General features: G+C 34.8%; 2 protein-coding genes across 2 annotated transcripts in view; one reads left to right on the forward strand and one right to left on the reverse strand.

Moving 5' to 3' along the window:
• The window catches only part of ITGA4 (integrin subunit alpha 4), a 37,879-nt gene extending 27,778 nt beyond the window's left edge, over positions 1 to 10,101 (forward strand). The window contains exons 18-28 of the mRNA XM_086751397.1: positions 2,358 to 2,508; positions 3,249 to 3,350; positions 3,800 to 3,879; positions 4,243 to 4,329; positions 4,898 to 4,988; positions 5,706 to 5,813; positions 6,084 to 6,203; positions 7,518 to 7,637; positions 8,160 to 8,258; positions 8,487 to 8,606; positions 9,486 to 10,101. Coding sequence (XP_086607523.1) covers positions 2,358 to 2,508; positions 3,249 to 3,350; positions 3,800 to 3,879; positions 4,243 to 4,329; positions 4,898 to 4,988; positions 5,706 to 5,813; positions 6,084 to 6,203; positions 7,518 to 7,637; positions 8,160 to 8,258; positions 8,487 to 8,606; positions 9,486 to 9,578 — 1,171 coding nt within the window. The 3' untranslated portion in view covers positions 9,579 to 10,101. The remainder of the gene's footprint in view (positions 1 to 2,357; positions 2,509 to 3,248; positions 3,351 to 3,799; positions 3,880 to 4,242; positions 4,330 to 4,897; positions 4,989 to 5,705; positions 5,814 to 6,083; positions 6,204 to 7,517; positions 7,638 to 8,159; positions 8,259 to 8,486; positions 8,607 to 9,485) is intronic.
• A 3,141-nt stretch (positions 10,102 to 13,242) lies between these two features.
• The window catches only part of CERKL (CERK like autophagy regulator), a 57,443-nt gene continuing 43,721 nt past the window's right edge, over positions 13,243 to 26,964 (reverse strand). The window contains exons 5-14 of the mRNA XM_086751128.1: positions 26,288 to 26,443; positions 24,136 to 24,154; positions 20,813 to 20,906; positions 19,185 to 19,362; positions 18,842 to 18,910; positions 18,472 to 18,500; positions 18,277 to 18,385; positions 15,805 to 15,901; positions 14,403 to 14,578; positions 13,243 to 13,625 (exon numbers count right to left, since the gene is read on the reverse strand). Of these exons, the coding sequence (XP_086607254.1) occupies positions 13,544 to 13,625; positions 14,403 to 14,578; positions 15,805 to 15,901; positions 18,277 to 18,385; positions 18,472 to 18,500; positions 18,842 to 18,910; positions 19,185 to 19,362; positions 20,813 to 20,906; positions 24,136 to 24,154; positions 26,288 to 26,443 (1,009 nt within the window). The 3' untranslated portion in view covers positions 13,243 to 13,543. The remainder of the gene's footprint in view (positions 13,626 to 14,402; positions 14,579 to 15,804; positions 15,902 to 18,276; positions 18,386 to 18,471; positions 18,501 to 18,841; positions 18,911 to 19,184; positions 19,363 to 20,812; positions 20,907 to 24,135; positions 24,155 to 26,287; positions 26,444 to 26,964) is intronic.

Here is a 26,964-nt window from a genome sequence, read left to right on the forward strand (position 1 = left end):
TACTGTTGAATTGTCAAGCTATCGATTATTTTTGCTGATCTTATGAAGATACTGTATTTGCACTGTACAAAGAAGATAGTTTTGTACTAAGAAATTGTTATTTATTATTTCAATTATAAAATAATTGATTGTCTCTTTTTCCTTGTTTACTTAAGAATATTACAACTTCAGGTTTTTTACTGCTGATTGAGACAGCAGATGGTTGAGTATTATGTGATATTTAGAATTCTTTTGTCCAAGATTAATTTTGTGTTATCCAAAATTAATTTTGTTTTGTGATTTATTTTTTTTTTTTATTTATATCCCTAATTTTTTTTGAGATACCCTTTACTATAGGTTTCATTTTTTTACCATTCCTTCCATTTAGGTACCATGTTTCAATCTTGTTATTATGCAAGATAATTAATGCACTTTCAAAGTATTTTTAAAACAATTATTATCATCTTGCAGAATCTGTATTACACCAAGCAATACTTTGAGAGACATACTTCTGTTTATCATCATATTTGGAAAGATTTAAGCCATGTACCATCATTTCTACTCAGAATGGAATTTAGTGATGTGATTTTAAGTTATATTTTATCACCATAACCTTTTTCTTTATTGAATATTAGACCTCAAAGCAGGAAATATGTGTTGTTGGTGTGCAAGAAGAGAAATTTTACCTGTTGTGAATCTTGGCTAGTTGAGTGTTTTGTGTGTGACCTGGATTTTCTTGTGTAATTTATCACTTTTAAAGTTGATTCTATTTTAATCGAGATACTAGGATGAACAACCTAAAATGACACGAAAAGATGATGGCAATCACATAATGCTGATTAATCACACCTATGTGATCCTGAGCACAAGCTTTTCCATCTTCATAGATTTCAGAATAAGATTAGTATCTTTCTGTCTACTTTAAGATGTGGCCTGTAGCATGAGTCTTAAGCCCTTTCATTTTCTTAGGTTTGAAGGTTATTTTATTTGAATGATCATAAACTTTTCAGAAAGAAATATTGTGCAGCATTTCCATTCGTGACAATGCAGTTTTGTAAGTACTTCAAAGCTCTAAAAAGGAAAACAGATTACAACATACCTGCTTGGCATCAGGTACCAGTAGCAGATTTTCAGTGTAAATAAATAGGCTAAATATCTTGATAAAGTGTGAAGTATCACCTCAAATTACATCGTGCCCCTAGAATCTCAATTAAAAACTAGTTAGCTGTCAAGCGTTAATTTATTTTGTCTAGACAAAATGCATTCATTATCCTTGAACAGCAAACGCTTCTAGTCTTCAAAGAATGAAATCAAATAGGGGTGTCAATGTAATGTTTTACTTATTGAGTTATGAGTCTTCATGTATACACTATCATGTTTTGTTTAAATTGCTTAGATTTTGGCCTGCTCTGTAAGTTTCTAGTCCACATCATGCATTTTTTAATGAAGAACAAAATATGATTACCAGGAAAAGCTCTAGTTCAGCTTTGTTGTAGTCCCAGATGTGCACCTGGTATTTTTGTGTACTTGTGTGTTAAGCTGGGAGGCATCTTTGCAACAGCATCTTGTTAATGAGCTTGGCTTTAATGCATATAAGAGGACTGAACAGTAAGCATATAACTAGCAAAACAACTTTAAGATTTAACCTAAACTTAATCAAGCTACTGAAATGTTAACGTTGTGTTTTTCTTTAATTCGCCTTTGTCTTGGAACCTGTCTGCTTATGCAGTGCTTTTACCTTCTGTTGCTTTTCTAAGTGCCAGCTTCTTTCCCAAAGGTGTTCAGTGACTAATGCTTTGGTTTCAAGCCAGAATATCTGATAAATGTCTATTTCTAGGCAGCCTTTCTACAAGTCTTAATTAAACTTTAATGTCAAGCTGAAGTTTACTTTGAGCCCCCCACAGGGTGTCTGTACCTGTAACCTGATTATAGAGCATTGCATAGATCATAAGACAGGCATGTTCACTTGCCCTCTTTGTGACCTGTTTCATGTGAACTCAATCCTATATTTGAGTACAAAGAGTGAATTTTGAAATAATGATGTCTGAAAATACTGCAGCAGTAGCATGTTGCTGTTGTTATCTGTAAAGGAAAGGACCTAGCCATCAAAAGCCAAAGGCACAACTGGTCCGATAACAATTTTCTTGCTCTCGCATTAATAACCTCAGGCCTTAAAAAGTACAATACTGGAGCTGACCATCATGTAACTGGTGTAGTACCTTCCGTTACAGGACTGAGTAAAATCTTTCCGAACAATCTCCATTTGAGTTTTGCCAGAACCAAATGAAATATACTAAGAGAGCAGGAGAGGAAAAATTTTGCATACAAGCTGTATATAGAATTACTTCTCACTTATATTATGATAATTATTTTTATAGGCCTTATGATAAGAAAACATATCTCACTGTTGGAAGTATGAAGACTTTATTGTTGAACATTTCTCTGCTTAATGTTGGAGATGATGCATATGAAACTGTCCTCCACATTCAAATCCCGAAAGGTCTTTATTTCATCCGAATTTTAGAATTGGTAAGAACAAAACAGTCTGTCAAACAGTAATCCTTTGATATTTTTCTTTTTCATGCAGCCTTTTTTCAAATTATGTTAATGGCTTGTTGAGCTTCTTTATATACTGACAACCTACACCACCCCCTCCAAAAAAAAGCTGACAAAACTCCAAGTTTTAAGTTCTTAGACTTCTAGCTACCCTAAACCAGATGCAATTTAATCAATACAGGTGACAAATCATTTCGGTAACAGGATGTGATGGTAACAGCTAACATGAAAAAAAAATTGGTTTCTAAATGTATTTCAGGATGTTACTGCTGCTTTATGTCTGATGATTGTTTTCAGTGATCACAAAGATCTCGTTGAATCTGCTCTTTTTCACAGATACGTGGTCTTATGAAAAAGTCACAAATCTAATTGTTCTCTCTTTCTGCCTTTTTAAAATCACTGCTCTCTATATAGAATCCCCCTGACACCTTTCAGAGGTTGGCTTTAAACTTGAGGGGGTCTGGGTCTGATGCATATGCCTTAGCTTCACTATCAGCAAGCAGAAGATGAAGTAACAGGAGACAGTAATCGATATAAGGATATATTAAAGTAGTCATGAAGAATATGAGTGTTCTGTATATTTGCATCAGAGAAATAACAAACACCTACTTCAGGGAAATACAAACACCCCCTTTCAGTGTGTGCATGTAATTTGAAATGTCTGGGGGAAAAAAAAAGCAGTTTAATCATTAACTATTTGTCCTTTATTTTAGGAAGAAAAACAGATGATACATTGTGAAGTATTAGATAAAGAAATTCACACAGTGAAACTTGAGTGTAGTGTTGGTTATTTATATGTAGATCAAAAATCAAAGGTAAGCTAATTCTATGTATGACGTTCTTAGCTTTAAACACAGCCTAAATACGTTATAAGGATTATCAGGAGGAAAAAATGTTGTTTTTCAGAATCTCTCCTTCATTCCCAACTAATGTCTTTTATCATGTTGGTATCTGAATCTCTCTGCTACTTTTAAAATTAGTTGCTTAAATGGTCTCTGGAATAATTCATTAAGGGACAACATGGTTTGTATTATGTATCCATTGATTGTGCTTTGCTTCCTAGACAAGTGAGCTGACTAAGGCTAGGAACAAATGTGTTAGGTCAATAGAAAGGGAGTAGAAGATACAGAAAGAAAGTATTTTCTTAGTTCTGATTATTTTTTTAGAGCAGGAAATTCTAAATGAGTTTTTAAAAATATTTTTATTTAAATTATGTTAAGACACACTATAATTTGATATAAAGACAATTTCATTTGTTCTACAGCTGGATTTTAGTTTCCTCTTGGATGCAAGCTCATTTACCAGAGCAGAAGATGACATCAACATCATCATTAATGCTACCTGGTAAAGTCTAATGAAAACTGCTCAATGAAAAATATTACTAGCTTCAGAAAACAGAATAAGGAACACTGGAAAGACTGAGTAAGGCACAATTGCAAGAAAGCGCATCAACTCCAAATCTGCAGAGAAAGGGAAATTACAAAAAAAAAAAAAAAAACCAGATAGTAGATATTTAAATAATGAACACGTTTCTCCCATATAAAATGTTCTCTCTTTTTTTTTTTTTTACTGCCTTACATGTTGTTACCAGTAAAATATTTTTGCTTTACTAAGCCAAAAGGTCTGTTTAATATTTGTTTATGGAAATAATGCATAGCAGATGATGATGCATTTTATACTCATTTTTCTCTCTTTGTATTTTTATAGTAAAAATGAAGATGGGAACATGTTGCTGGATAACACGCTAAGTTTAGGTGTACCTTTAAAATATGAGATTGAGTTAAATGCTCATGGGTAAGTTAGCTATTGCTATATCTGCACATCCATAGAACTGTTGTCTTGTTCCTATTCTAAATTTGCAAAGCTTTTGAACAGAACATGATGTAGCTGAAAAATCCTGGGAATGAGACGGTGCAGCTGTCCTGAGGTCTGACCCATACACTTCTAAGATTGTTTCCACTGCTGTGAGATGAGACCAATGATATCTATGGTGCTTCAAACTTACCTCTTAACAGACTAATATTTTTTAAGAACTGGAATATTTCTTATAGAAAGAGGTATATTATAAGAGCACAGCAGATCCTCAGATTCCTTGCTTAACAGGGACCATATTCTGTGTTTGTTGTGGGGCATTCATGGAGCATAGTTTTAAATGAGGATTTCTGACTTTTTCCGATTCATCTGCCTTTTTAAGAGGAAAGAGTATAAAGGCAGACAATTTCTACACAGCGTTCCTAGATTTACTTAAACTCAAACTTGAATATTTTCTTAGAACCAATCTTACAGGAGATAGCACAGAGCAGAAAGTTATGCTAATGATATATAGCAATTCTATTAATTAACAACTTCTAAACCATTGTAGATTTGTATCACCAGCTTCGTTTGTTTATGGAACAAATGAGAGAGATTCACCAGTTACGTGTATGAAGGAGAATGTAAACTTCACTTTCCATGTAAGAGTTTTTCTTTGTAAACCCTCTTATTCTATCCTTGTTTTGAAGGTTAATTCTTGGATTTCTAATGTATCTAATGCCGGTCTGCATGGTCAGTAAGGGAAATTTTTAAGAGTACAAGGACATGGTGAGAATTTTTGTGCATTAGTGATGGGAAGTGGCTGCTAATCCCTCTTTGAAACACTTTTTTTTGGTCTGGACAGTATTCCACTGAACAGTCAGAGAAAACAAACTTGGCACATACACAAGTTGGACTGAAAGTGGCAGAGCAGTTCTGACTTGCCACTTCTTCCATTAAGAAACACTTTAAAAGGAGTTATCTTACAGTAAGCAAAAAGAACTAGGAGCTCCTTATAAGAGGATGTGTAGGAATCAGATGTGTCTCCAATGGATTAAAAGCAGGAGTTAGACATTAATCTCTCCCAGTTCCTTTTGCATATTCTCCCAGAAGGCAGTCTGTATGACCTCAGGGTAGTCATCGCAGATTAGCATTACTTACTCATTGGATTCAGAGAAGCGAAGGGTTCAGTAAGCCTACAGAATGAATTAAGCAAAATGTTACAACTCCTAGCAGAATCCATTTTCATGATAGTGTAACAATACAGGTGCTACACCATTCTGAAATTTTGCCTATTTTTACTTTTATAGATGTATTTTTGTTACTTGAATAGCTATCATGAAGTAAAGCTTTAAACGTATAACATTCTTCCTCATTAGGTTATCAGTGCAGGACCAAGCATGGCTCCAAATACAAACTTAGAGATAATGATACCTAATGCTTTTCCACCCAATGACTTCAAATTATTCAACATATTGGATATCAAGGTAAGCACAGGCTACATAATATAATTTGACTAGCTATATGAATTGTATGAAAAAGAGAAACAGAGCATAGTAGAACTAGATACTGCGTGTTCAATTTGTTAGCCATGGTGAAGCAGAGTGAAGGTAAATAGGATGATCTTCAGCCCCATGTGTTTTAAAATTCTGAAAGTAAAATTTACATTCCTTCTGAGCTTCTTGCCTGTCAGAAATCTGTATTCTGATTATTATCTGATGTTTAAAGTCTAACAGTGATAATATTTTTATTTCCAGACAACAGCTGGACAGTGCTCCTATAATAAATATCCCAGAAACTGTAGTGCAGCAGAAAAAAATGAAAACCTATTAAAGGATGTTGTCATTTTCTTTTCGAAGCCTGCTAAGAGACAAATGGTAAGGTCTGTCTTTCTGGCATCAGTGGGAAATAAATTACTCTGTGAATGAGCCTTAAGAAAACGATGTATCTTACATAATGAGGTCACCAGAGCAGTCTTCCAAGGATTTGTGGTGGGACCTGTGATAAGTTCAGCATAATCATAAGTGACTTTAGTGAAAGAGGTGAGAACTGAGATTAGAAAGATGATTAATGACACGTCACTGAAGTTGGTGTGGATGACAGTCAGATGACGAAGAACTTGCTGAAGGGTTATGTAACTGAATGAGTGGGCAAACAGAATGGCAGATGAAATTCAGTAACAAAAAATGATGCATGTGGGAAAAACAGTCTTAATTATATATGAAGAGTGCAGATCGAGTATTCTTTGCCTTTTACACATTAAAAAAATGCCATCAAATGTAACTAATAGGAGCCAGGTTAAAAAATAGAAATAATACTCATGGTGGAAGTTCTCACTGAAGGGTGTCAGGAATACTAAAAATAAGTGAATTCCAAAGGTCGACACACAAGTTAGTCATTAAGAATTACAAAATATATGGAAATCATTTTTGGCTCAGGGAGTTCTTATTAAAAATATTTGAGGGGCTGGGAGAATATCATACATGCCTGGCCTGTTCAAGCTGGTCCCTCTGTACATGCTTACGGATCTCCTTGCTGGAGATCAGACACTTGACTATGTAGTCCAAACCAGAATTGCTATTCTAGCGCTACATTTTTGAGGGTTTCTTCTTATAGAAATCTGTGTTCTGCAACTTGTGTTTGATGAAGTACAATTTTGTTTAATAATTTCTTCTTAAAATAACCTGGGCATTTTTAAATATGTTAATTTGGGACCTTAAGTAAGCACATTACTAGGAACATCAACCAATGACTGGGAGACGCCTGCACTAGAATACTGAATCAGAATTTAGGCATTGCAGTTTTGGACAAATAGTATAATAATGTACCGGCTGGCTTTTTTTGTCTTCTCCAAAGTTGAGTGAAATGGTGCTAGCTGTGTAAAGATGCACCAGTTATACTGGGTATCATATAGTCATTGTCATTTGTCATTCTTGATAAAAGCTAATTTGAAATAAGTGAAAAAAATTACCAAATTATGACAATTGTTATTTTTCAGTTTAAAAAACTTTGAATTTTTTAAAAAAATGACCCATTGTCTTCTATAACAATTAGGTTGGTCCCTCATACTGTTCCTTTAGCACCTATGGATTAAAAGTGATCTTTTTGTTTTACTCTGTTCCTGAGCATCTTTCATATGTAGATGATAAAGTTGATAAACTTAAGTTTTAATCTGTCATTCTGTTCTACAGTACTGCATGAAAAATGACAGCCTTTGCTTACAAATATATTGCAAGCTTGGAAACATGGAAAGTGGAAAAGAAGTAACTGTTCAGTTGCATCTGGAAGCTACTCCTTCACTTTTAGAAATGGTAACATGAATTTTTAAACTTAAGGGGAATATTTCAAGGCATATTTGCAATATTGTCTGCATACAAATTCTAGGTATTAATATATTTTTGCAAATAGTATTATTAAATCCAAATATTTTAGGCATGAACCTATTTTATGTTTTCAATGCTAAGTCTCAGGGTGATACAAGAAAAATGAAAACCACTGAAAAATATGTATTTTAGATTATCACTTTATTTTACAGTATGTATTGCTCTGCCTATTCTGACTGGGTTATGTAGGATTAGGATTTAATTTCAGCTCATAATTGTATTTTCTAAGAAAAGCAGCATGGATGTGGACTTAAGTAAAATCCAACTGGGCTTCATTCCAGCTTCTGGTACCAATATTTTTTGTGACCAGAAAAAAGCACCATTGTGTGTTTGTGTAAGATTCTGTTTCTGTGAGCAGCTGTGTTACCATTTTTGCTGGGTAGGAATTAATATGTTTAAGTATTATTTTTTAAAAGATAGGATTTGGGTGTTTTTTTTTTTTTTAATCAGGATGATGCATCAGCATTGAAGTTTGAAATAAGAGCAACAGCCTCACCAGAAAAAAATGCAAGAGTTATTGAACTACACAAGGACAAGCAAGTTACATATGTAAGAAGTCTCTTAATGAATTTGTGATAAACTTGTTAAAGTAGAAAAACCAATTAAAATTGTGGAATTATATATATATATATATATATATATATATACATATATATATATACACACACAAAATGATGTTAATTACTTACTAAAACAAACTAGGAAAATTAATTGCAACCGTATCTTTTATGGGGAAAAATTAAATCAGTTAACACTATCTTACTTTCTGCTTTCCAGGTCTATTTGGAAGGAGTGCACCACCAAAAGCCAAAATACCGTGTTACTGTGCTAATTATTGGAATAGGCTTAATAGTTGGTGTTACCTTGTTTTTGCTTCTTTCGTTTCTATTATGGAAGGTAGGTTTTCAGTATTTCTCAGTTGTTCTCAAGTCAGGAATTCACACTCTTGCTGGATCTTTGGATCTGTTAATGCAAATTAAAGGATAAATAATATTTTATTATGATCTCTCCTTTCTAAAGAAACATAATTCCTCCTGTAACTTGTGTTTTTTCAAAATACTTTTATTTTTTGAAAATACTAAAAATACTTTAAAAATACTAAATTTTCCTTCATTTTATCTTCTGTGTATTCTACATCGTCTGTTATTCCACACCATAAACCCCTTCCCATGTTCTATATGGCATCTCACATTTGCAAGTGATTTATATATTTTAATTATATCAAACAGATCATTTTTGTGGGATGGTGCTCCACATTAAATGTCACTTGACACATGATGACTATTAGTCTGCAACATATTTTAATGATAGAATAAAGTGTTTAAATGCTAAATAAATCCTGTGCATAAGTAAAAAAGAAAACTAGGAAGGATGCAGCTTCTTTGACAAGAGATTAACATCCTTATCTACATGCAGACTTTCTCCATCCTTTGATTTTCCCAGGGAAGTGTAGAAATGAAACTAATTTAACAGGAAAGTTTTATTATCATTTCACATTTTAAAAAATACTAGATTCTGTGGACTGTTACAGTTCACAAGCTCACATGTCCTTACTCCTTGTAGGAGAGTATTAACCTCCTAAAAAGTAAAAGAAAAGCGAACCCACTTTTTTGATTGATGGTTAACACTTGATTACTTGGTATGACAAAGCAATGGCAAATACTATTGTTCAAAAACACCATATATATATATGCATTTTATTTTAGTTTATCTTCTATTGTTTAGTTTTGATAACAAATATTTGCTGACAACAGATTCCAAAATTATGTATTTCAGATGGGCTTTTTCAAAAGGCAATACAAACCAGTCCCTCAAGACAAGAGCAGAAGAGAGAGCTGGAGTTTTACAAGTGGGAACAAAGATGACTAAGACAGCAAATAAACGTTTGATTTTAAAATGAAGAATTTAAAATTCAGGTTAATTCACAGAAGAAACCTCAGTGACAAGAAAACTGGTCTTGAGCTCACTCACTCCTACAAAATACACTTTATTTCCTTGAACTGTATGGAGGACCACACCTTAGAGTACTGTTGTTTTTCTAACATGAATAGAGTAAAACAGCTTGTTTTGAAGTCTCACAGTAATATTTGAAATGCCATATATATATATTTGGTTTCAAACAGACAGAAGAACACTAAAGAGAAGAATTACTTACTGAAAAGAAGAATTTCTAGGAAGTAATAATGTTTGGCCAATGCTGGAAAATAACATCTCAAACACATTAGCAGGAGTTATTCTATTCATTTTCAAGTTTCAATAATCTTTTGATTCGATATTCAAGAAGAAATCCTTCCTCATCTTGCTGTGGCAGTTTTACAAGTGTAAGTTAGCTTAAACCAACAGAAGGACTGGAAGTAGAGTGCACGGATGTAGAAAACAGCTATCAGAAGCTCTCTGGCTTTACAGGCAGAGCCACAACACTTAGAGACTTAGACACTCAGTCACGTCAGGAAGGTCAAAGGTGGATACAGAGCAGGGAATTCTGTGGGGCAGCCTGGAGATGCAGCACAGAATCCTCACTCAGCTGCAGAAAGAGTAATGTATGGCAGATCATACCATAGCTGTCTTTAACATGGTACTTGAAAGCATGACAGAATTAGTTGTTTCATCCTTTCCTCAGATATTGCTGCCATGATGTTTTGGACTTCTCCAATGAAATACTGCTATGGGGTTTTTTTTAAAGCAAGTATTTATTTTTATTTATTTGAAGATTTTTCTATCATACTTAGCGTAGTAGTATTTAGTATTGGCATTCTTCCAGGACCTGAAAAAAAAAAAAAAGACTTCATATGATGATAAAACAGAGAAAGACATACTCAAAGAATCCAAATGGCAACCTTACTGGGCCAAATTTTAATCTTTAGATGTGCCAACCTTTACCTAGAAATACTTAATAAGGAAATAATTTGAAGAGCCAGCTTGGGTTCTTGTGAAGTTTTCAGATGAATACTATCCAAACAGGCATCCTCAGAAGCCACTCAGCAGAAAAGCAAAGGATTGAACAAGAAACATGGTTCAAACCACTGCTCTGCTAGCACAGGTAGTTTCTTCAGCTAGATAAGTTTGCACTGCCACCTAGCTTTGGCATAATAGTAAATCCAGCACGGGGCGGGGGGAGGGGAGTTACTTTGCTCCCCAGCACAACTTCTTCAATAACTGAATTTTTTGCAACAGCAGTATGCAATATGGCCTTGCCGTGCCTTTCAAGTCTTTCTGAACTACAAGGAGAAACGAATACAATATGTGCATCATACCAGAATTAGCCTGAGACTCAAAAGTGATAGAGACTGCACTTCAACGAGCACTTTTGCTAGTAGATTTGTGCCATAAAAGCCACCTTGTCCACAGATTCTAAAGCTACTGGAGACCATTTTATAATTTCCTTTTACTTCATTTGATGCCAAAAATGTAGATCGCTCTAAAGTAAATTTTCTCTTTAAAATCTTCTACAATGTAAGGGTAAATTAATGTGCCTATATTTTTAAAAAAAAATCAAAATGAAGTATGTGAAGAATGAAACATTTTCCTGCAAGTCTATGAAAATATATGCAAAATGCTTATCTTCCAAATGGCTTTAGTGAATTTTTGCACTTTAACCAAAATATCTTTGAACAGAAATCAGTTTGATATTACAGCATATTGTAAAAAAATATACCTCAAATACTGGAGAAGCATTAACATTCTTTTTAGTACCCAAAAATGCAAAGAAGTGAAACTAAAGCATTTTATTTATCTTTGAAAAAGTTTACATAGGTCAGTACACTTGATATTTTTGCCTTGGAAATTGTATACTTGCTATTCAGATGTTTATTATTAACATGGGAATGTTGGCTGCCTGTTCTTGGGACACAAAACAAGATTCAATTAGCTTTTATAAACCAGGTTGACAAAAAAATGAATGTACAATGTCCTGATGGTGGCAAGGTTATAAAGTAACATTCAATTTCATTTCATTAAAAAAAGAAGCCCAATGGGTTAAGCACATGAATGTTGCTTCTTCTGCAAGTTCAATTATTTTATTATTTTTCAGTTATGTAATAGAAACAGTTAAATCTACTAAATGTAGCTAGAATCTCCTTCTTAGACAGCTTTAGGAAGTTTGGTTTGAGTGGTCTTAACATGCTAAAAATATTCTATGTGATAAAGTATCAATTAATTATAGTTGTTTAACTAGAGACTACTCACTGTGACAGACAAGTATAAGCTGAAAGGAGAGGTTCCAACTGGACATATGGAAAAACATTTTCCTCATGAGAACAGCCAGCCATCGGAACAGGAGTGCAGAGAGGCTGTGTCATCTCCATTCTTGGAGTTTTCAAGGCCAGACTGGATGAAGCACCGAGCAACCGGATCTGACATCATAGCTGGATCCACTCTGAGCAGGAGGTTGGGCTACAGCCCTGCTGAGACTTCGTCCAGCCCAAAGGATGCTGTGACCCCGATCCTACTCTGCAGCCACTAACTCCAGTGCAAAGAGCAGCAATAGCTGTAAGATTCCTATAGTAATTAATTAATTGCCTGTTAGGCAGGCATTTGATTGTCTGTGAATTTGGCTTTAGTGCTGGCCAGGTTTGTCCACAGAATTTGCATGAGATTTTCAACACGTAACAGCTTATTCTTAGGCGACAAATAATCATCTGCAGTACTTCAGGTGCAAAACTGTTCTCTTGCATATTTATCACAGTTAAGAATTTTGGACAAATAGTGTTTAAAATCAAATTAAATATATTAGCTATAGATTCCACATAAAGGCTTAGGTCCTTCATTTAACAAAATCTTAAAGGACTGAATTTCACATTATACTCAACTACTTACTGAAGAAAGAACTTAAAGCAACTCATTCTAGCCCCGAGAGAAAGCAGCTTTCATACCATTATTTGTCAGCTGCCTGCTGAACGATTCGTAGACAAATCACCAGGAAAACGTTTATTATCCCTGTGGTCCTGCAGATGGACAAACTTGTCGGTCTGTTACTTTTCATCATCTCAGAGAAAGCCAGTTCCCAGAAAGAATATAGTCTTAATTTCCCATCATCTCAAATAATTGTATTAAATATGTAATAAGTTGCAAAGAACCCAAACATAAAAATTATGTTTATAGCCTACAAGGAAGTTATAAAAATTTAAGTAAACTAAGTTATTTATCACAATTTTATTCAAACAAAAACTATGCTGAATATAATTTCAGTTCCAGGATACATAAAATACTTTTTTTTTTTTTTTTTTTACAAAGAGTAGTCTTTAAAATACACTGCAAAGAAAAGCTGCATAAGACATCAGCATATTCTTTTGTATACTGTTTGACTAGAAATTATTTTAAAGCAAACACATTAAGACAACATTAAAAACTAGAAACTGGATAAATAGAAATTGAGGTACTTGATTAAAAAACCTATATATACGTATTTTGCCACCGTTCTTCAGTATGAGGTGGTACCGTACCTCCACTTACCAGCTCGATTTGAACTGAGTTACCTGACAACATGAATGGCAGCAGCAGACTTAAAAGTATCTCCTAGTATACTTATTGCAAAAGCTAGAATTATTTTAACGAAAAAAAAAATATTCTTCTGCTTTGATGGACACTTCTCAAACCCCAAATTTACAAGGGACCAATACAATCAGGTTGGTTTTTTTTTTCTTGTTAAGCCTAACAGTTTCTTTACAGTTAAATACAACCTGATAAAAATATATAAAACCAGAAGTATTACAACCATCCCAGTAAAGCTTCTGCTACAACAACTGAATTCAGTGAGTTGCAGATTGGGACCTTGGAAAGCTGTGCACAGAGATGAGAAAAGGGTTCTTCAACACAGAACTTGCAGTGTGTCCTTTCTATATGCAATTGCATGTTTCTTGGGAACTCTCCAGGTCATCAGTGTTCACTCCATAGAGATTAATAAGTTGAGGATGCACCCTGTGAAGTGAGAAAGTCACACTTTACCAATGTCATTAACTCCTGCAATGGGTGTGCCACTTCCAGCAGCTGCGGGGGGAGAACAAATATGTATGAACTGCTATATGGAATAACATCAGTGAATTATATTCTGACAATTCCTATGAGGTCATCTTTAGAAGCACACATTATATATCCCAGAACATGAGCTGCTTTTCATTTGACATACCAGACGGTTACTCTGAGCTCTGTGCCTTCAACTAACCCTGTGCGCATTGCAGAAGAAGGAGCCACCGCCCATACACATTTCCCTGTGTATGCATAGGCTCTGTCTTACAGCCTGGATGGGGAGAGTGCTCTCAAGCAGCACTGTTTCCCACAATTGAACAGCTACATGTTTTTATCAACCTTACACACACTGCTTTCCAAGCAGGAATCTTTATCCCAAAAGGAGCTCCTCCCGGGAGTCACAGACCTTTGTATACATCTGTTCTCCTCTAAGAAACAGTAAGGTAACAGGCAGAAAGAAGAGAAGCGGTGGAGCTGGAAGCTGATGAAGCAGCAGAAAGGAAAAGCCATGGGGGTCATAACAAACCCTTCCAAAGATGGGCACAAGGCAACAGGGTAGAGGCCCAAACAAAGGGGCCAGACTGTACAGTGCACAACAGCAGTGTTCTTACAGAACTTACAGCACCCAATTTTGGTGTCATCTGTACTATATACAGACATAATACATTTAAGATTGCAGTACTAATCTGTTACACTTATACAGTCCATAAACATAACACTCAGCCTTACCGAACATGAACTTCGGATGCTTCTTTCATTAAGTCACCGTCTATATTCCAAGGGTAATTTCCTTCTGCGGAAGCAGTGTTCAAATATGTATTTTCTTTGGCATCAAGCCCACTTTTAAACCTTGGTTGTACTTTTACTTCTTGAACTGTGTAGGTCTCAACAAAGGGAAAATTGAACTAAACCAAACAGATATATTAAATGAGAATGAAAGATACAGGTGGTAGCTTAGCAACAAACTGGATTACTTGAAATTAAAAAGCTTGCTTTTTTTTTTGTCTTAAGTAAATGGGAAGACTTAACTCAAGCTTTGACCACATGAGGCATTACATATTCCAGCTAGCATTTATAGATTAACATGCTATTTTTATCCTAAATAGTTCCTCAGAAAAAAAGGGTAGTGCTGCATTTGCATTCATATATTGGAGTTGTTCAGTCTACAGGTGACCTGGTCTATTTTGCACACGTCAAAATGGCACATGCTTTCAGAATATGTGTAAGTCCAAGTGGATTTTTTCCTGTGCTCTGTTCCTCATCACCAGTAATCCTGTCCTAAATGAGGCTAGTTAGAATTCTAGTAAACGGTCATCTTAAGTTTAAAGCAGGGTCCACATCTCCTTGTTTAATTTCTAACTACAAAGGCAAAGAGAAAAGGAAAGCCTTCCTCCAAAAGCATAACTGGAAAGTGTAAACTATTTCCTAAATGCAGCTGTTAGTGCTGTCACATGGAACTGCCATCCACCTCTCCCCCAGCCTCTCTAACTGTTGATGAATTCAAACCGAAACCTTCTTATAAAAGTGATTTCCCACAATCCTGAAATATTTGCATGAGTACCAGTGTGCTTAGGCTATGCATCAGGTATTTAGGACAGCTCTAAGGTGCTGTAGTTGGATGCTTCATTCTTCTCTTCCAAGACAGAATAATGACCACGATTTCAAAATGCAGTTCTGCAAACATTCACAACTAGATAGAATGCATACCTGCTGAAAATCAATGGTCATAATGCACTGCTACCAGCAGAGCATGCAGTGATCTGCTGAAAGTCTGGACTTCACCTATTTCTGACAAAAGTTGCATGATGCACCCCCAGTCTGTGTTCTTGATCTCTGTACTACACAAAACTTAAACACAGCATGCATTTCCTTTATTGTGGTGAAAGGGCTTTACACCCGTAAAACTATGGTACAACACAAATACAATTTAAACCACAACAGATGGGCTGAAATAGGCTAATCGGTATTAGTCTAGTGGTTTAAAAAAAAAAAAAAATCAGATAGAAAGGGGGCTAATGTATTCTGACAGGAAGCTAAGTCTCCTTACAAGGATGCTAACATTAACTCTTGCAGCATGTCTACCTTCACAATTAACTGTTCTTTTTATAATCACCAGAAAAATTAACAGTACCTGATTTTTTACGCTGGCGTATCTTTTCAGATGTTTTATAAACTCTGTTCGAGAAGTATTTTGTACAACAATAAGAGCCATGTTTCCATTGTTCAACCTAAAAAGCAGACCAGTTTAGTTCCCAAAAGAAAATTCATTAACTTGTAAGTTTAACAGGCTCTTCAATAGTCTAGATATATATTAAAAAAAAAAAAAACAAGCTAGCAGGAGTAAATTAATAGTCTCAGTATTTTTTTTTAAATCTTGGCCAACTCCTGCCCCATAGATCAATATAAATTACACAATTGTTATTTAGCATCAAGATACTTACAACATACACTTTAATAATAAAATTGCACTCCCTTATCAATATTCCTAAATTATTGAACATAATACATATAATTTTTAAAAACTTGCTTTTCTATTTCACAGATGGTTTTTAAACATTTGGGTTCACAAATTTATCTTTTCATTTTTCTCTCCAGCAAAGCACTATGATTACCATAAATGTTGTGAGGCAGAGGTCTACAAAGAAACCATTCCCATGATGCACACAAGCGTATCCCCATCATATCACCCACTGCAATGGGGTCATTCACCTCCTCCATTCCTCCATTAATGCTCATGCTGCCCTAGCAAAGATCCTGATCTTCAACTACGCCACTGTTCAAACTCTTAGCAGTTCTCAGTACAGTTCTACTTACACATTTCACAAAGCATATAAAAGTTAAAAACTAAGGGAATTTTGTGCAAGATAACATAGTTACATATTAAAGATCAATGAAGAAGAGACCATACAGTGCAGATACTAAATGGTCCCAGGGATCCAGTCGCCATTTGTATTTTAGCATCTTTGAGAATTCAGGTCAGACAATAAGCTGCTATCAATTCACAGATTCCCTAATGCAGTTGTACCTTGTTGCAGAAGCTAACAACCTGAATCTCAACATAATCATGCCCAAGTCCCAGTTAGTTATAGAGACAAATCAATGTTCAACAAGAGTATCTGATGAACATGAAAAGCACTTCTGAGATGGTATTCTATATAGAGATGATGTATTTCATATCTTCTGAATATATATGCATACATATATATTTATTTATTTATTCAGCATGTAAGCTTGGAAAATCTTTTAAGAATGTTTAAAAAATACTTCCAGCCTACCAACACAGGTGTGTCTACACTTATAGTTCTCAGGCTACTGAATGACTTCAGGAATGTTCTCAGACTATGGTACAGCACAATCCAGGAGGATAACTTTTACATAACCATTAAACAAGTCACCTGCATAGCATTACTTTGCAGATTTAGAGCTGGCATAAAATTCCCTGTCACTGAGAAACAGGTACCAGAACAGATGGAAAGAGGAAGCAAAGCTAAAAAAGAATAATTTCTTCAATTCTTGTTAGAAATTTTCTACTGACTGGCATATAGCACACTAAATGCTGAACAGAGTACATTCCTAAGAGGAGAGAGCATCAGGGCACTATCCTGAGGTACAGGAGGCTTAGCAGGACCCCTGTAGCAAAGAAAACTTCTCAATCAAGTTTCATCAAAAGCCTTTGTTTCCACACTGTTTCCAAGAAGTTAAATTCTACCAGATCAGCCAGCAATTTTTAAGAAAAATACCTGAACAGTTCTAAGGCACATGTATTTTCACCTAATGATAATCAAATGAAACAAAGCAGACTCATTTCATAAACTTCCCTGAGTGATGTTTTGGTTTTTGTCTGGTTTTTTTTTGGTTTTGTTTTGTGGGGTTTTTTTTAATAGATATACACGCATACATATCTGAGTTTCTACATTCTTTTTTGAGGGAGTCTGTTGTATTTCACATACAGCTACAAAGTTTGTACTTGCTATTCTGCTTAATTGTCAACTGAATACATAAGTACAAATATTTATCACCTGATAACTGTATTGATCACCACAAAGCATGATCTCAACAATGAGTTGGGCAAAATGAGTCAAAGTCAACAACCAGCTTATACTTATTTGTTTCTCAAAACCCCACATGTAGAAGCTACAGTTCCCAAGTTCAAGGGGGAAAAAAAAAAAAAGAAAATTAATTTCAGTTCTTTGTAACATGTGAGAGATTCATACTTCACTTTTGCTAGCTGTAAAGCAGAAGATGAGGGACACTTTAATATTTGAAAAAATAAAATAAAATCCAAGAATAACGTTTCTACATATAGTCAAATCCTATGGCAGATGACTGCACAATGACTACTACTTAAGTCAGACTTGCCAACTAATTTAATCACAGCAATTATCCACTCATTATTCTAGTTAGACTGCTTGACCTTATTTGCCTGATCCAAAAACTGATTACAGTTCCTGGGATTATCGAGTCTGCTGCAGTCCATGTTCCCTCCCCCATTTCAGAGGGTCTAGACTACCTAAACACAGGCTCGTATTCTCAGAAAAGCCAAGGTCTTAAGGTAAGATGTCAGAATTTATAGACATGACTAATTCTCTAAACCCCTACTGACCTCGTATTAGGTGCCAAGCCTCTTGGTGCCATTGAACACAGACAAGGGATTGCCATAATGCTCACATTCAGGAAGTGACCCTGAATTTTGTGCCATTGATCCTTGCTACCTAAATATAACAGAGTAATTCTATATTACTCCAGTTTAACGAGCCACAGTTCACTTTTAAATAATCATAATAAAGCAAACACTCACCCTTTTTTTTTATTTTCCCTTTCTTTTTTCTAAAAGGGTGGAAACATGTAAGAAAAAAATAATTTAAAGCACATTGAAACAATGTCTACTTCAGGAAAAAAAGTAAGATCTCAATGGAAGAAACGATTAATGGAACTGAACAAACCAGTAATACAGAGTGGAAGACTGCTTTGTAACAAATCCTCTAGAGGCTATAGGGAACGTTTTACAAAGTGTACAAGTTTGCAGTTGTTAAAACAATTTTTTTTAAAAAAAAAAAGACTGTTTTACCTGATGATCAAATTTGAACAAAATTAAGAATTTGTACAATTTTATCTTCAAAGACATGTATTTTTGTAGCTTTGGAATTCTTTGACTCAGTTTTACTTACCTGTCATTCTCACGAGAGTCTTCCTGTGGAATTTGTAGAGGTAGAAATGATAATTCACATTCTTCTGGCCTAGAAAAGTATTTATATTTACTATCATGTAAATCAATATTTTGACTGCTAGACAGACTTTTATCCAAGTAAAGATAATTTTAAGGAGATGCTGAATGTACAGAATTTTTCTTCTTTAATTTGTAAGAGGGATATATATCACATTTGAGTTAAATCTGCAATTAAGAAGTCAAGATATCTAAACTACTGTTGTCTATATTTTCATCACATTAATTACAGCATTTTCCTCAAGAAGATAAGGAATACTAGAAAAACCTAACAGCTCATGGCATACTTGAGATCTGCCAGTGTTTTGATAAAAGCAAAGTCCTTCCGCTGACTGGAGGGCATCCAACGGTGTTTTTCCGCCAAAGCTAGAGTCCTCGCACCAAAACCAAACATAGCTGAGAACCCAAACCGCAAAAGCTTGCTTGGAGTACTGAAAGTACAGACATCCACTGGTTGAATATGTCCTAAAATTTCAAAGATAAAGATCAGAAATTACAAACAACGTCTCTATCTCAAACAGAATACAAATTACCATTTCTTTTTCACCTAATTTAGCTATGGGAAAAACTCCAGACTCTCCTCTCTTTAGGAAGTCAAGTTTTACTAACAGAAACCAGAATCAATCAAGATATAATTAAGAGTCCATAAAAGAGGTCATTTCAGAGAAAAACGTTCAGATATTTCAAAATGTTAAAAAAGCTCTGGTGAAAATTTAGCTACTCATTCAGGCTGGAAAGGGTCTGACTCTTAATTCTACTCAAATTTTCAACAATTAGTATCAAAGAAAACGTAGTATTGCTACATAAATATTTGCAACCATTTCAGCAAATATTCGTAATGACTGAACATTGTACTGGAGGAGATGTGGGATGTCTTAAATATAGGTTTTAAATGCACTTATGTTTACAGTTATAGAATTTCAAATTTAATTCTGTTCAAGATAGGCTATATAAATTTTTTTTCTATAATAGAACCTAGGTGGCTTCCATTAGATTGAGTGTCTCTGATTTTAAAAGTCAGTTTTAGATTTTGCCTATAAAGGCTTGCGTATTGCTATCTAAGAAGCAGAGAAAAGGCTCTTCCACTGCTGACTGCCAGGTCTAGGAAACAGATACTCAAGATGGACTTTCCTCATCATTCTCCTTATTTAATACGAAAAAAAAAAAAAGTACCCTAAAGAAAAACTGGGAGGGATATTAACAGTGGTCAAGCACGTATTTCCTAAGACCTGAAAATAAGGTTTGCACTAGCAACCTAGTTTTTCCTTTTAGCGTAATTACATTTTCACATTCAAAAACTTATTTATTGTACAGACCAAGTGGGAAGTGATACAGTTTTTTCTAATAACAAAGCTTTCTTATGGAAACTTTTAGTATTTAAAAGAACTGCACACAGAGCTAAAAAGATGAACTATACTTTCTCAGAAATATGACAACACTTTCCTGAAAAGTCCAATCCTAACGACTTCCTCAAGCTGAAAGTATTGTGTATTTTCCTTTTGTCTTCAGCAGGTACATTAAATTAAAATAATCAAGTGACTATGCAACCAATCATTGCATAATAATGCACACAGGGTGACACTATTAACACAATCAAGTCTGAGAAAAGTTACTTTTTGCATTAAAAGAACATCAGAAATAGGGCACGAATGCCAAAACCAGACATTATTCCATGGTAGATTGTAGTTACCAGAAGACGAGGTCCACAACCCTTGCTACTAAACTATACTCAAAAAATCATAACCTTTCTAGTACACTATAAATCAGAATAGAATCATTTGGATTTTAAAGTCTTACGATATAGTTTACAGTGATATAGCATAATGGTATGCTTTTATTAAACCACTGGTTACAGCAAACTTCTAAATGCTGCTTCATTAGTTAAAAATCTGATAACATATGTAAAAATATTTACCCATTACAATGTGCAATGTTGCAGTCACTGCATGCTTAGTACCATAGAGAGTGTGGGCCAAAATATTAGTAGTACCTGTAAAAGAGAACACAAACTATTTTAAAAATAAGAGAGAGAGAGAATAGCAAGAAAAAAAAAATATACAACATTTTTTGAATGAAGGAATTAAGATATTTACTGCATTTTCAAAAAAAAATTAAAGCCTCCCCACAAATTACTTTGTTTTCATAACAACAGAAATGCTGAATAGTACAAATTAAAACCATTAAAACTTAGAGGTCTATAAAATCCTCTCTGCAAATTCATTCATAAGTGCCATAAAAACCATTAGGGGAAGAGAGGAAAAAAAAGCTTTGCAAAAATTGCCTTTTTTCTTTAAACCATCTCCCTAAAAAATAACTTCTTCTATACCCAAGCGCTGCATTGAGGAACTCTACTAGAAGGCAGTTACCTAATAAGATATATTTGGGGAATATTTTTAAGTTGGAAAAATAATATAATACTTAGCCAGTTTAAAACTGTGCACTTTTCAGACAAAATTCTAATAGATCTAGTCTAAGATAGCTGCTGTGCCTCTTGCAGGCTACATTTTAGATTCTCAGAAGGAATAGTGAATAAAATTAATTATTGCATGCCAGCTTTACATATAAGAACACATTACTGACTGAAAAACAGAGAACACAGAATTTGATGTGGGTCTGACAAATTGTTGACTTGCATCCAGTGGCTTAAAATCGACTCATCTAACTTCTTTGTCATTGCCTCGACATCAGCAGACCAGCTGTACCATTAGCCACTGGATAGATTACTTAAAACAACAAAAACTACAAAAGAACAATATAGAACCTAACATTCCATAAAGGAATGAGTTCAGTTAGATTTTCAAACAATTTTCTTGTTGCTTGTATTATTTAATGTGTTACAGCAGCAACAGACAATTCTGGGTGCTAAATTTGTCTTAAGTTTTACGGAAGCATTTAAGCTTGTCTTTCAAAAGCGAGGGAGACAAGTGGAAGGGGAAAGACTATCACATTTCTAACAAGAGGCATTCAATATTTAAATAAGCACTTTAAAAGCATCATCTACCAGCCTGAAAAACTATGGTAATCCCAAAACTCTGCAATATTTGATGTCACGTTAGTGGTAGAAAAAAAAAAAAAACAAATTTGGAAAACTGATGTACATAGTTAAAAAGTTCTAAAGGCATCTTGTCATTCTTATTTATGAGTATATGTTTTGATTTTTTTCAATAATTTCTCTGAATAAGAATTTGTAAAATAATGGGGAATTTTTTTTCTCAGCATCAAACAGAGCACCTGTTACATCCTTCAAGCACCTTAATTTCTGAAAGTAATTCAGGATATTCAGAACCTCATGGAAAGCCTTCATAATGTCAGACAGAGGAGCTCTGAGTAAGGCTGTCAGGGTTCCTACTACGTGAAAGAAATGAGTGGGGTACATCTATTAAGATAACAGATACAAAACATTCTTTGAACTTTACACTGCCAGTGGTACATGGAAGGAACCAGGTTATGTATAATTTTATTCTTTGAACAGTTAAAAACAAAAAGTAATTTCATTCACACATTTCTCAATTTAATATCTGACTATAGTATTAATTTATTTCTCCTTTTCCTACAAAAATTAATGTTTAAATAAACTCAGCAAATTTAAATCTTTTATGTCCAATAGACTACATCCAACAATTCAACTAAAAGTAATTTGAACTTTCTTTTCTGTACAATACACATAAAGAAAAGGCAAAAATGTAGCTTTAGATACAATTTACTATGCAAAATAGTGAGTTTTTCAATTCAGTGAACCTAAAGTACAGTTCTATAAGGAAAATTCAGGGACAAAAAAAAAATAGGTTTGACCTTAAAATCAGTACTTCATAGAATAATAGAAGTATGTGTCCAACACCATTTCATGTTTGAATTAATTATGACGTTCAACTTCTAGACTCAACTAGTTCTGCTTAGCCAGTGAAACTAGCTAAAGTAGCAGCTCAAAAATACTCAAATATTTCCTTCAATCAAATTTTTCCAACTCTTATCAACTTTTATCAGACCCTCTCCAAAATACAGGAAATCACACACACAAAGAACAGATCATTGCAAATCATGCAAATCCTGTTTATTCCCTGTAAATTGACAACAGGAAAGCTGTCACTCCAAGAAAATATTTTTCTTTGTCACTGAAGATCAAGTTAATAAAAGAGCACAAGGCAGAATATACTTCTGAAGGTCAGGCTTGGTATGTCTTAAAACTGGGATTCCTCATTTAAGTAAGAGTAATTTATCAATACAGATGGCAGCAAGATAACAAATGACCACAGCTGAAGTCAATACCAATCCTCATACTGACTTTAATGAGAGTTAAATCTCATTCTTACAAAACAGGATAGGCACAAGTAATTGCATCCTTCTCTTAAATCTGTGGTACTCATTAACATTTGCAGAAGTAAACAAGGCAAGACCCCACCCTTTCATGACTCCTGGGAAAATAAAACAAGTTCTGCCTGTTTTCAGAAACATAAGCAATACATCCACCCTTCCACAAGCTGAAGATTTAGAACATGCGCAGTTTTCAATAGCAAGCACCATCACCTTCTCCAAAAAACTCTTAATACACACCTAACAGCATTTTGATTCCAGCAATGACTGAATAATGTGTCTCATTACCTAGGTCCTAGACAAGCAGGATGCCACACACACACACAAAAAAGCTTATAAACAGAACCAAAACAAAGAAAGTGATCATACAAAAAGTACTAGAATATAAGCTTTACTGATTTAAGTGGTGATTGAATAATAGTGCAGTTTATGTTATTATTCCTCTTCCCAAGTCATCAAAACCTTTTTCCTCCCTATGTAAGCTTGGAATATTATTTACCAATAACAAGATGGTCAGAGACTAAATAATCTTCTTCGATGCTCATGTATGGGCTTGCACCCCTCGCAGATTACTAACAGTCACATTTTTGAGATCTCACTCCAGTTACTGGATTTACTGTAAAAAGGTTGCATCCATACAACTCCAGCATCTGTATCACCAACATTTGTTCCAAACAGAAACAAAGAATATTTTATTATACAAAAAAATATAATTCCATTCAAAATATTAACCCATTTTTCTGACATTACAAACAATTTCCTACAACCTCCTTCCTCCGAAATGTGCAAAAGCATCACAGTAAGGACAAAGTATCTGCAGGTCAGGTAAAGCATGACTGATGAAGGTACCAAACAGAAATTGTAGAGAAAAAAATGTCCTTGGAAGTGCAAGCACTTCTGCAGTACAATTAACTTAATTAACCAGACAACATGAATATTCATAAGGCTGTTAATGTCTCCCCCATCCAAACAGATAAATGTGATGTAATGACTTCCTAGTCAAGCATAGCTAAAATTCTGATGAAAACTGCACCAATATTTTGGTTCTTTGCCTGAAATATCACAGAAATTAACAGGCCCTCAGTAATATTTTATTTTCTGAATTAATTGGAAATCATGGATTTATTTAAATGAACCATTTAGGACCAAAAGGTTCCCAGTCATCAGATATAGATTGTCTCTTGTTCTGTAACAACTGGATAGCTTTTTTAATGTCCTTCCAGTTCCGCCTCCCCTTTCTCCTATTCCCCCTCCCTACAGTTTCTTAGCAGTAGTTCCCATAGCAACAAACACTCTTGCTAATGGCCAGCAGTACAACTGCAGGCTTCCCTACATCTCATCCATTTGATTTGGACCTGAATAAGGCAGCTCAGTAGAGTATTTTAGCAAAAACACACTCCCCTCTGGACCTCTCTCTTCAGGAGGTAAACTGTTTCAAGAGCAGCTCCTTCCCATCAAGCTGGCTGAAACTTCAAAATGTTGTCTAACTGCTTACAATAGAGGCTAAAATCAGATTTTAAGCTGCTCAGATAATGCTATCCCATAATACAGTTTCTATTTTTGTTTGTCTGGAGAATCCAAATAATTGGGTGCAAAGGATTTCTGGGGGGAAAAACAATGAATTGACCATTGAGTTCCATCTTCTTCATGTACACAAGTATCATACGTACCTGTTTCCTAACTGACTACTTTTTGGAATATCAATAATATGGAAATAAAATAAGGTATCAATTATTTTTAAGAGCCTATTAAGGAGCTTCTCGCATTATCATTCTATTAATTGTTCTCATTCTATTTTAACAAAGCCTTTGGCCTTCTGTGTAACAAGCTGTACAGCATTCTTTTGGGTTTACAAATCCTTTTTGATCATGATGTATTTGTCTTAAACTGAAGAGAGTAAGCACTAATGATGAGGGACAGTGACTTAAGCCTGCCCAAACAGCATGGAGTCAAGTGCTGGAGAGATTGTCTCAGCACCATCAAGATACCCACAGCAACTGGACTGTAAGTGATGGTCCAACTGCGGTGTACAACATTCATTTGCTTCATGTCTTTGAGATTACTGTATCTTTTACCAATACATTTCCAAGGGTTTTTTTTTAGCTTGACAAAAACTAGAGTAGTCTAGCATTTTTACAAGCAAGTAGTCTCTGTCTTCGTGCTGCTTTTAGAAGCGCGAAGCAAGTCAGAGCACTTAAAACCCACTTGCTCAGTTTGGAGGCAACTTGCTCCTTTTTTGTAGAAAACTGAAAACAATGATTTGCTGTTCACCTGGCTGCAGGAATTTTTTCCTTACTAGTTAAAAACCTCTGAGAAATTACACCAGGTACTTACATCAACATCCACACCAGAGGGTAGTGTCCATGCACAATATCCCTCCTCTTTAAAGAGCAATGATTCACATACCAGTCTGGAATCAACGCTGCCTGTAGTAATTGTAGCCAAGCCTCCCTGCCTGGCCCAAGTTATACACTGAGAAGGGCAAATAAAAAATTGAGAGGAGAATGGACCCACATACACTCCTCAAAACAAACAAACCAACCAACCACACCAAAAGATGCAAGCACAAGAAAATAAAAAAAAAAAAAAGCATTTTGTGTGCTGAGTATTTTTTTTTAATAATATAACACACAAAATGTATTCCTGAGACATTATTTAAAAATAGACCCTAAGCATTAATCCAACTGAAAATCCTGCCAAGAAACCTGGAGAGTGAAGCGAAAGAACATGGCTTATATTAAGGAAATTCTAGAAAAGAAAGTTTTCATTTGGTATCATTTCTGGCATCAAACAAGGACAAAACTTGATCTTTGCACGGATCAGCTGAAAATTATTTTAGTTTTCTTCTTGCTGAGCTTCTTCCTTTAGGCAAAGAGCTCATCTGTGCCATTACTATAAATTATCATAATGATTTAAAATCTAGTCATTTGTAATCAATCTAAATCACTAATTTAGGACATTTATTCAATAGCTCCCTTAAGTAAGTGAAGCTTTAACACCAAGAACTGCCTTTAGTAGCCAGAACTGTAAAACATGCCAGAGGGACTTAAAACAGATGACTGACAATATGTAACAGTACCTTTCAGTCTCACCTGCTGGTATTACTCCAAGAGGAACCGGTGCTCTGACAGGCATTGGTATATAGTCTGTGTCTTTTCCAGCATCTATCTGGGCTTTAAGTAGTAGACCATGAACAACTTCACTGACAGATCCGTCTCCACCGACACAAACTACCCTGTTACAAAACAAAAAGGCTAAACAGTTCAAAATAAACTCTTCCATCGCTGAGCAAACAAGTGGAAGGCAGCTATTGCACATCATCTATATAACAATATTTCAAATAGCCAAAAAGCATTCTGTCTTTAAGAACAAGCTAGAGCTTCACCATCAGATCAGCGGATGTTAACAAACAAGATACAAGCATCCTTATTTCTGCTCTCTTTTATCTGAGTAGGAGTAGATATATTTAACAACTTACAAAGCATTTCTTGCCTTATGTTATGCACATGAACCGATCAGATGGCAGAATTAACCACACGCTCGAGTACCTCAGTGGAAAAAGTTATTTAAATCTTTCAGTGCTGACCCACAGAAGCATTCCAATGCTTTTTAATTGCCCTTACAATAACAACTCGACAAATACTACAATAAAATAAGAAATACTTGAAAAGAGCTAATTCCACACACTATGCAGGCAGCTGAGGGATTTTGCAAGGTATAAAACCCTAGTGCCAGCAATCCTTTGCATGAAGGTGC

The sequence above is a fragment of the Chlamydotis macqueenii genome, chromosome 6 (assembly GCF_036417535.1).
Source record: "Chlamydotis macqueenii isolate bChlMac1 chromosome 6, bChlMac1.mat, whole genome shotgun sequence".
NCBI classification, from domain to species: Eukaryota; Metazoa; Chordata; class Aves; order Otidiformes; family Otididae; genus Chlamydotis; species Chlamydotis macqueenii.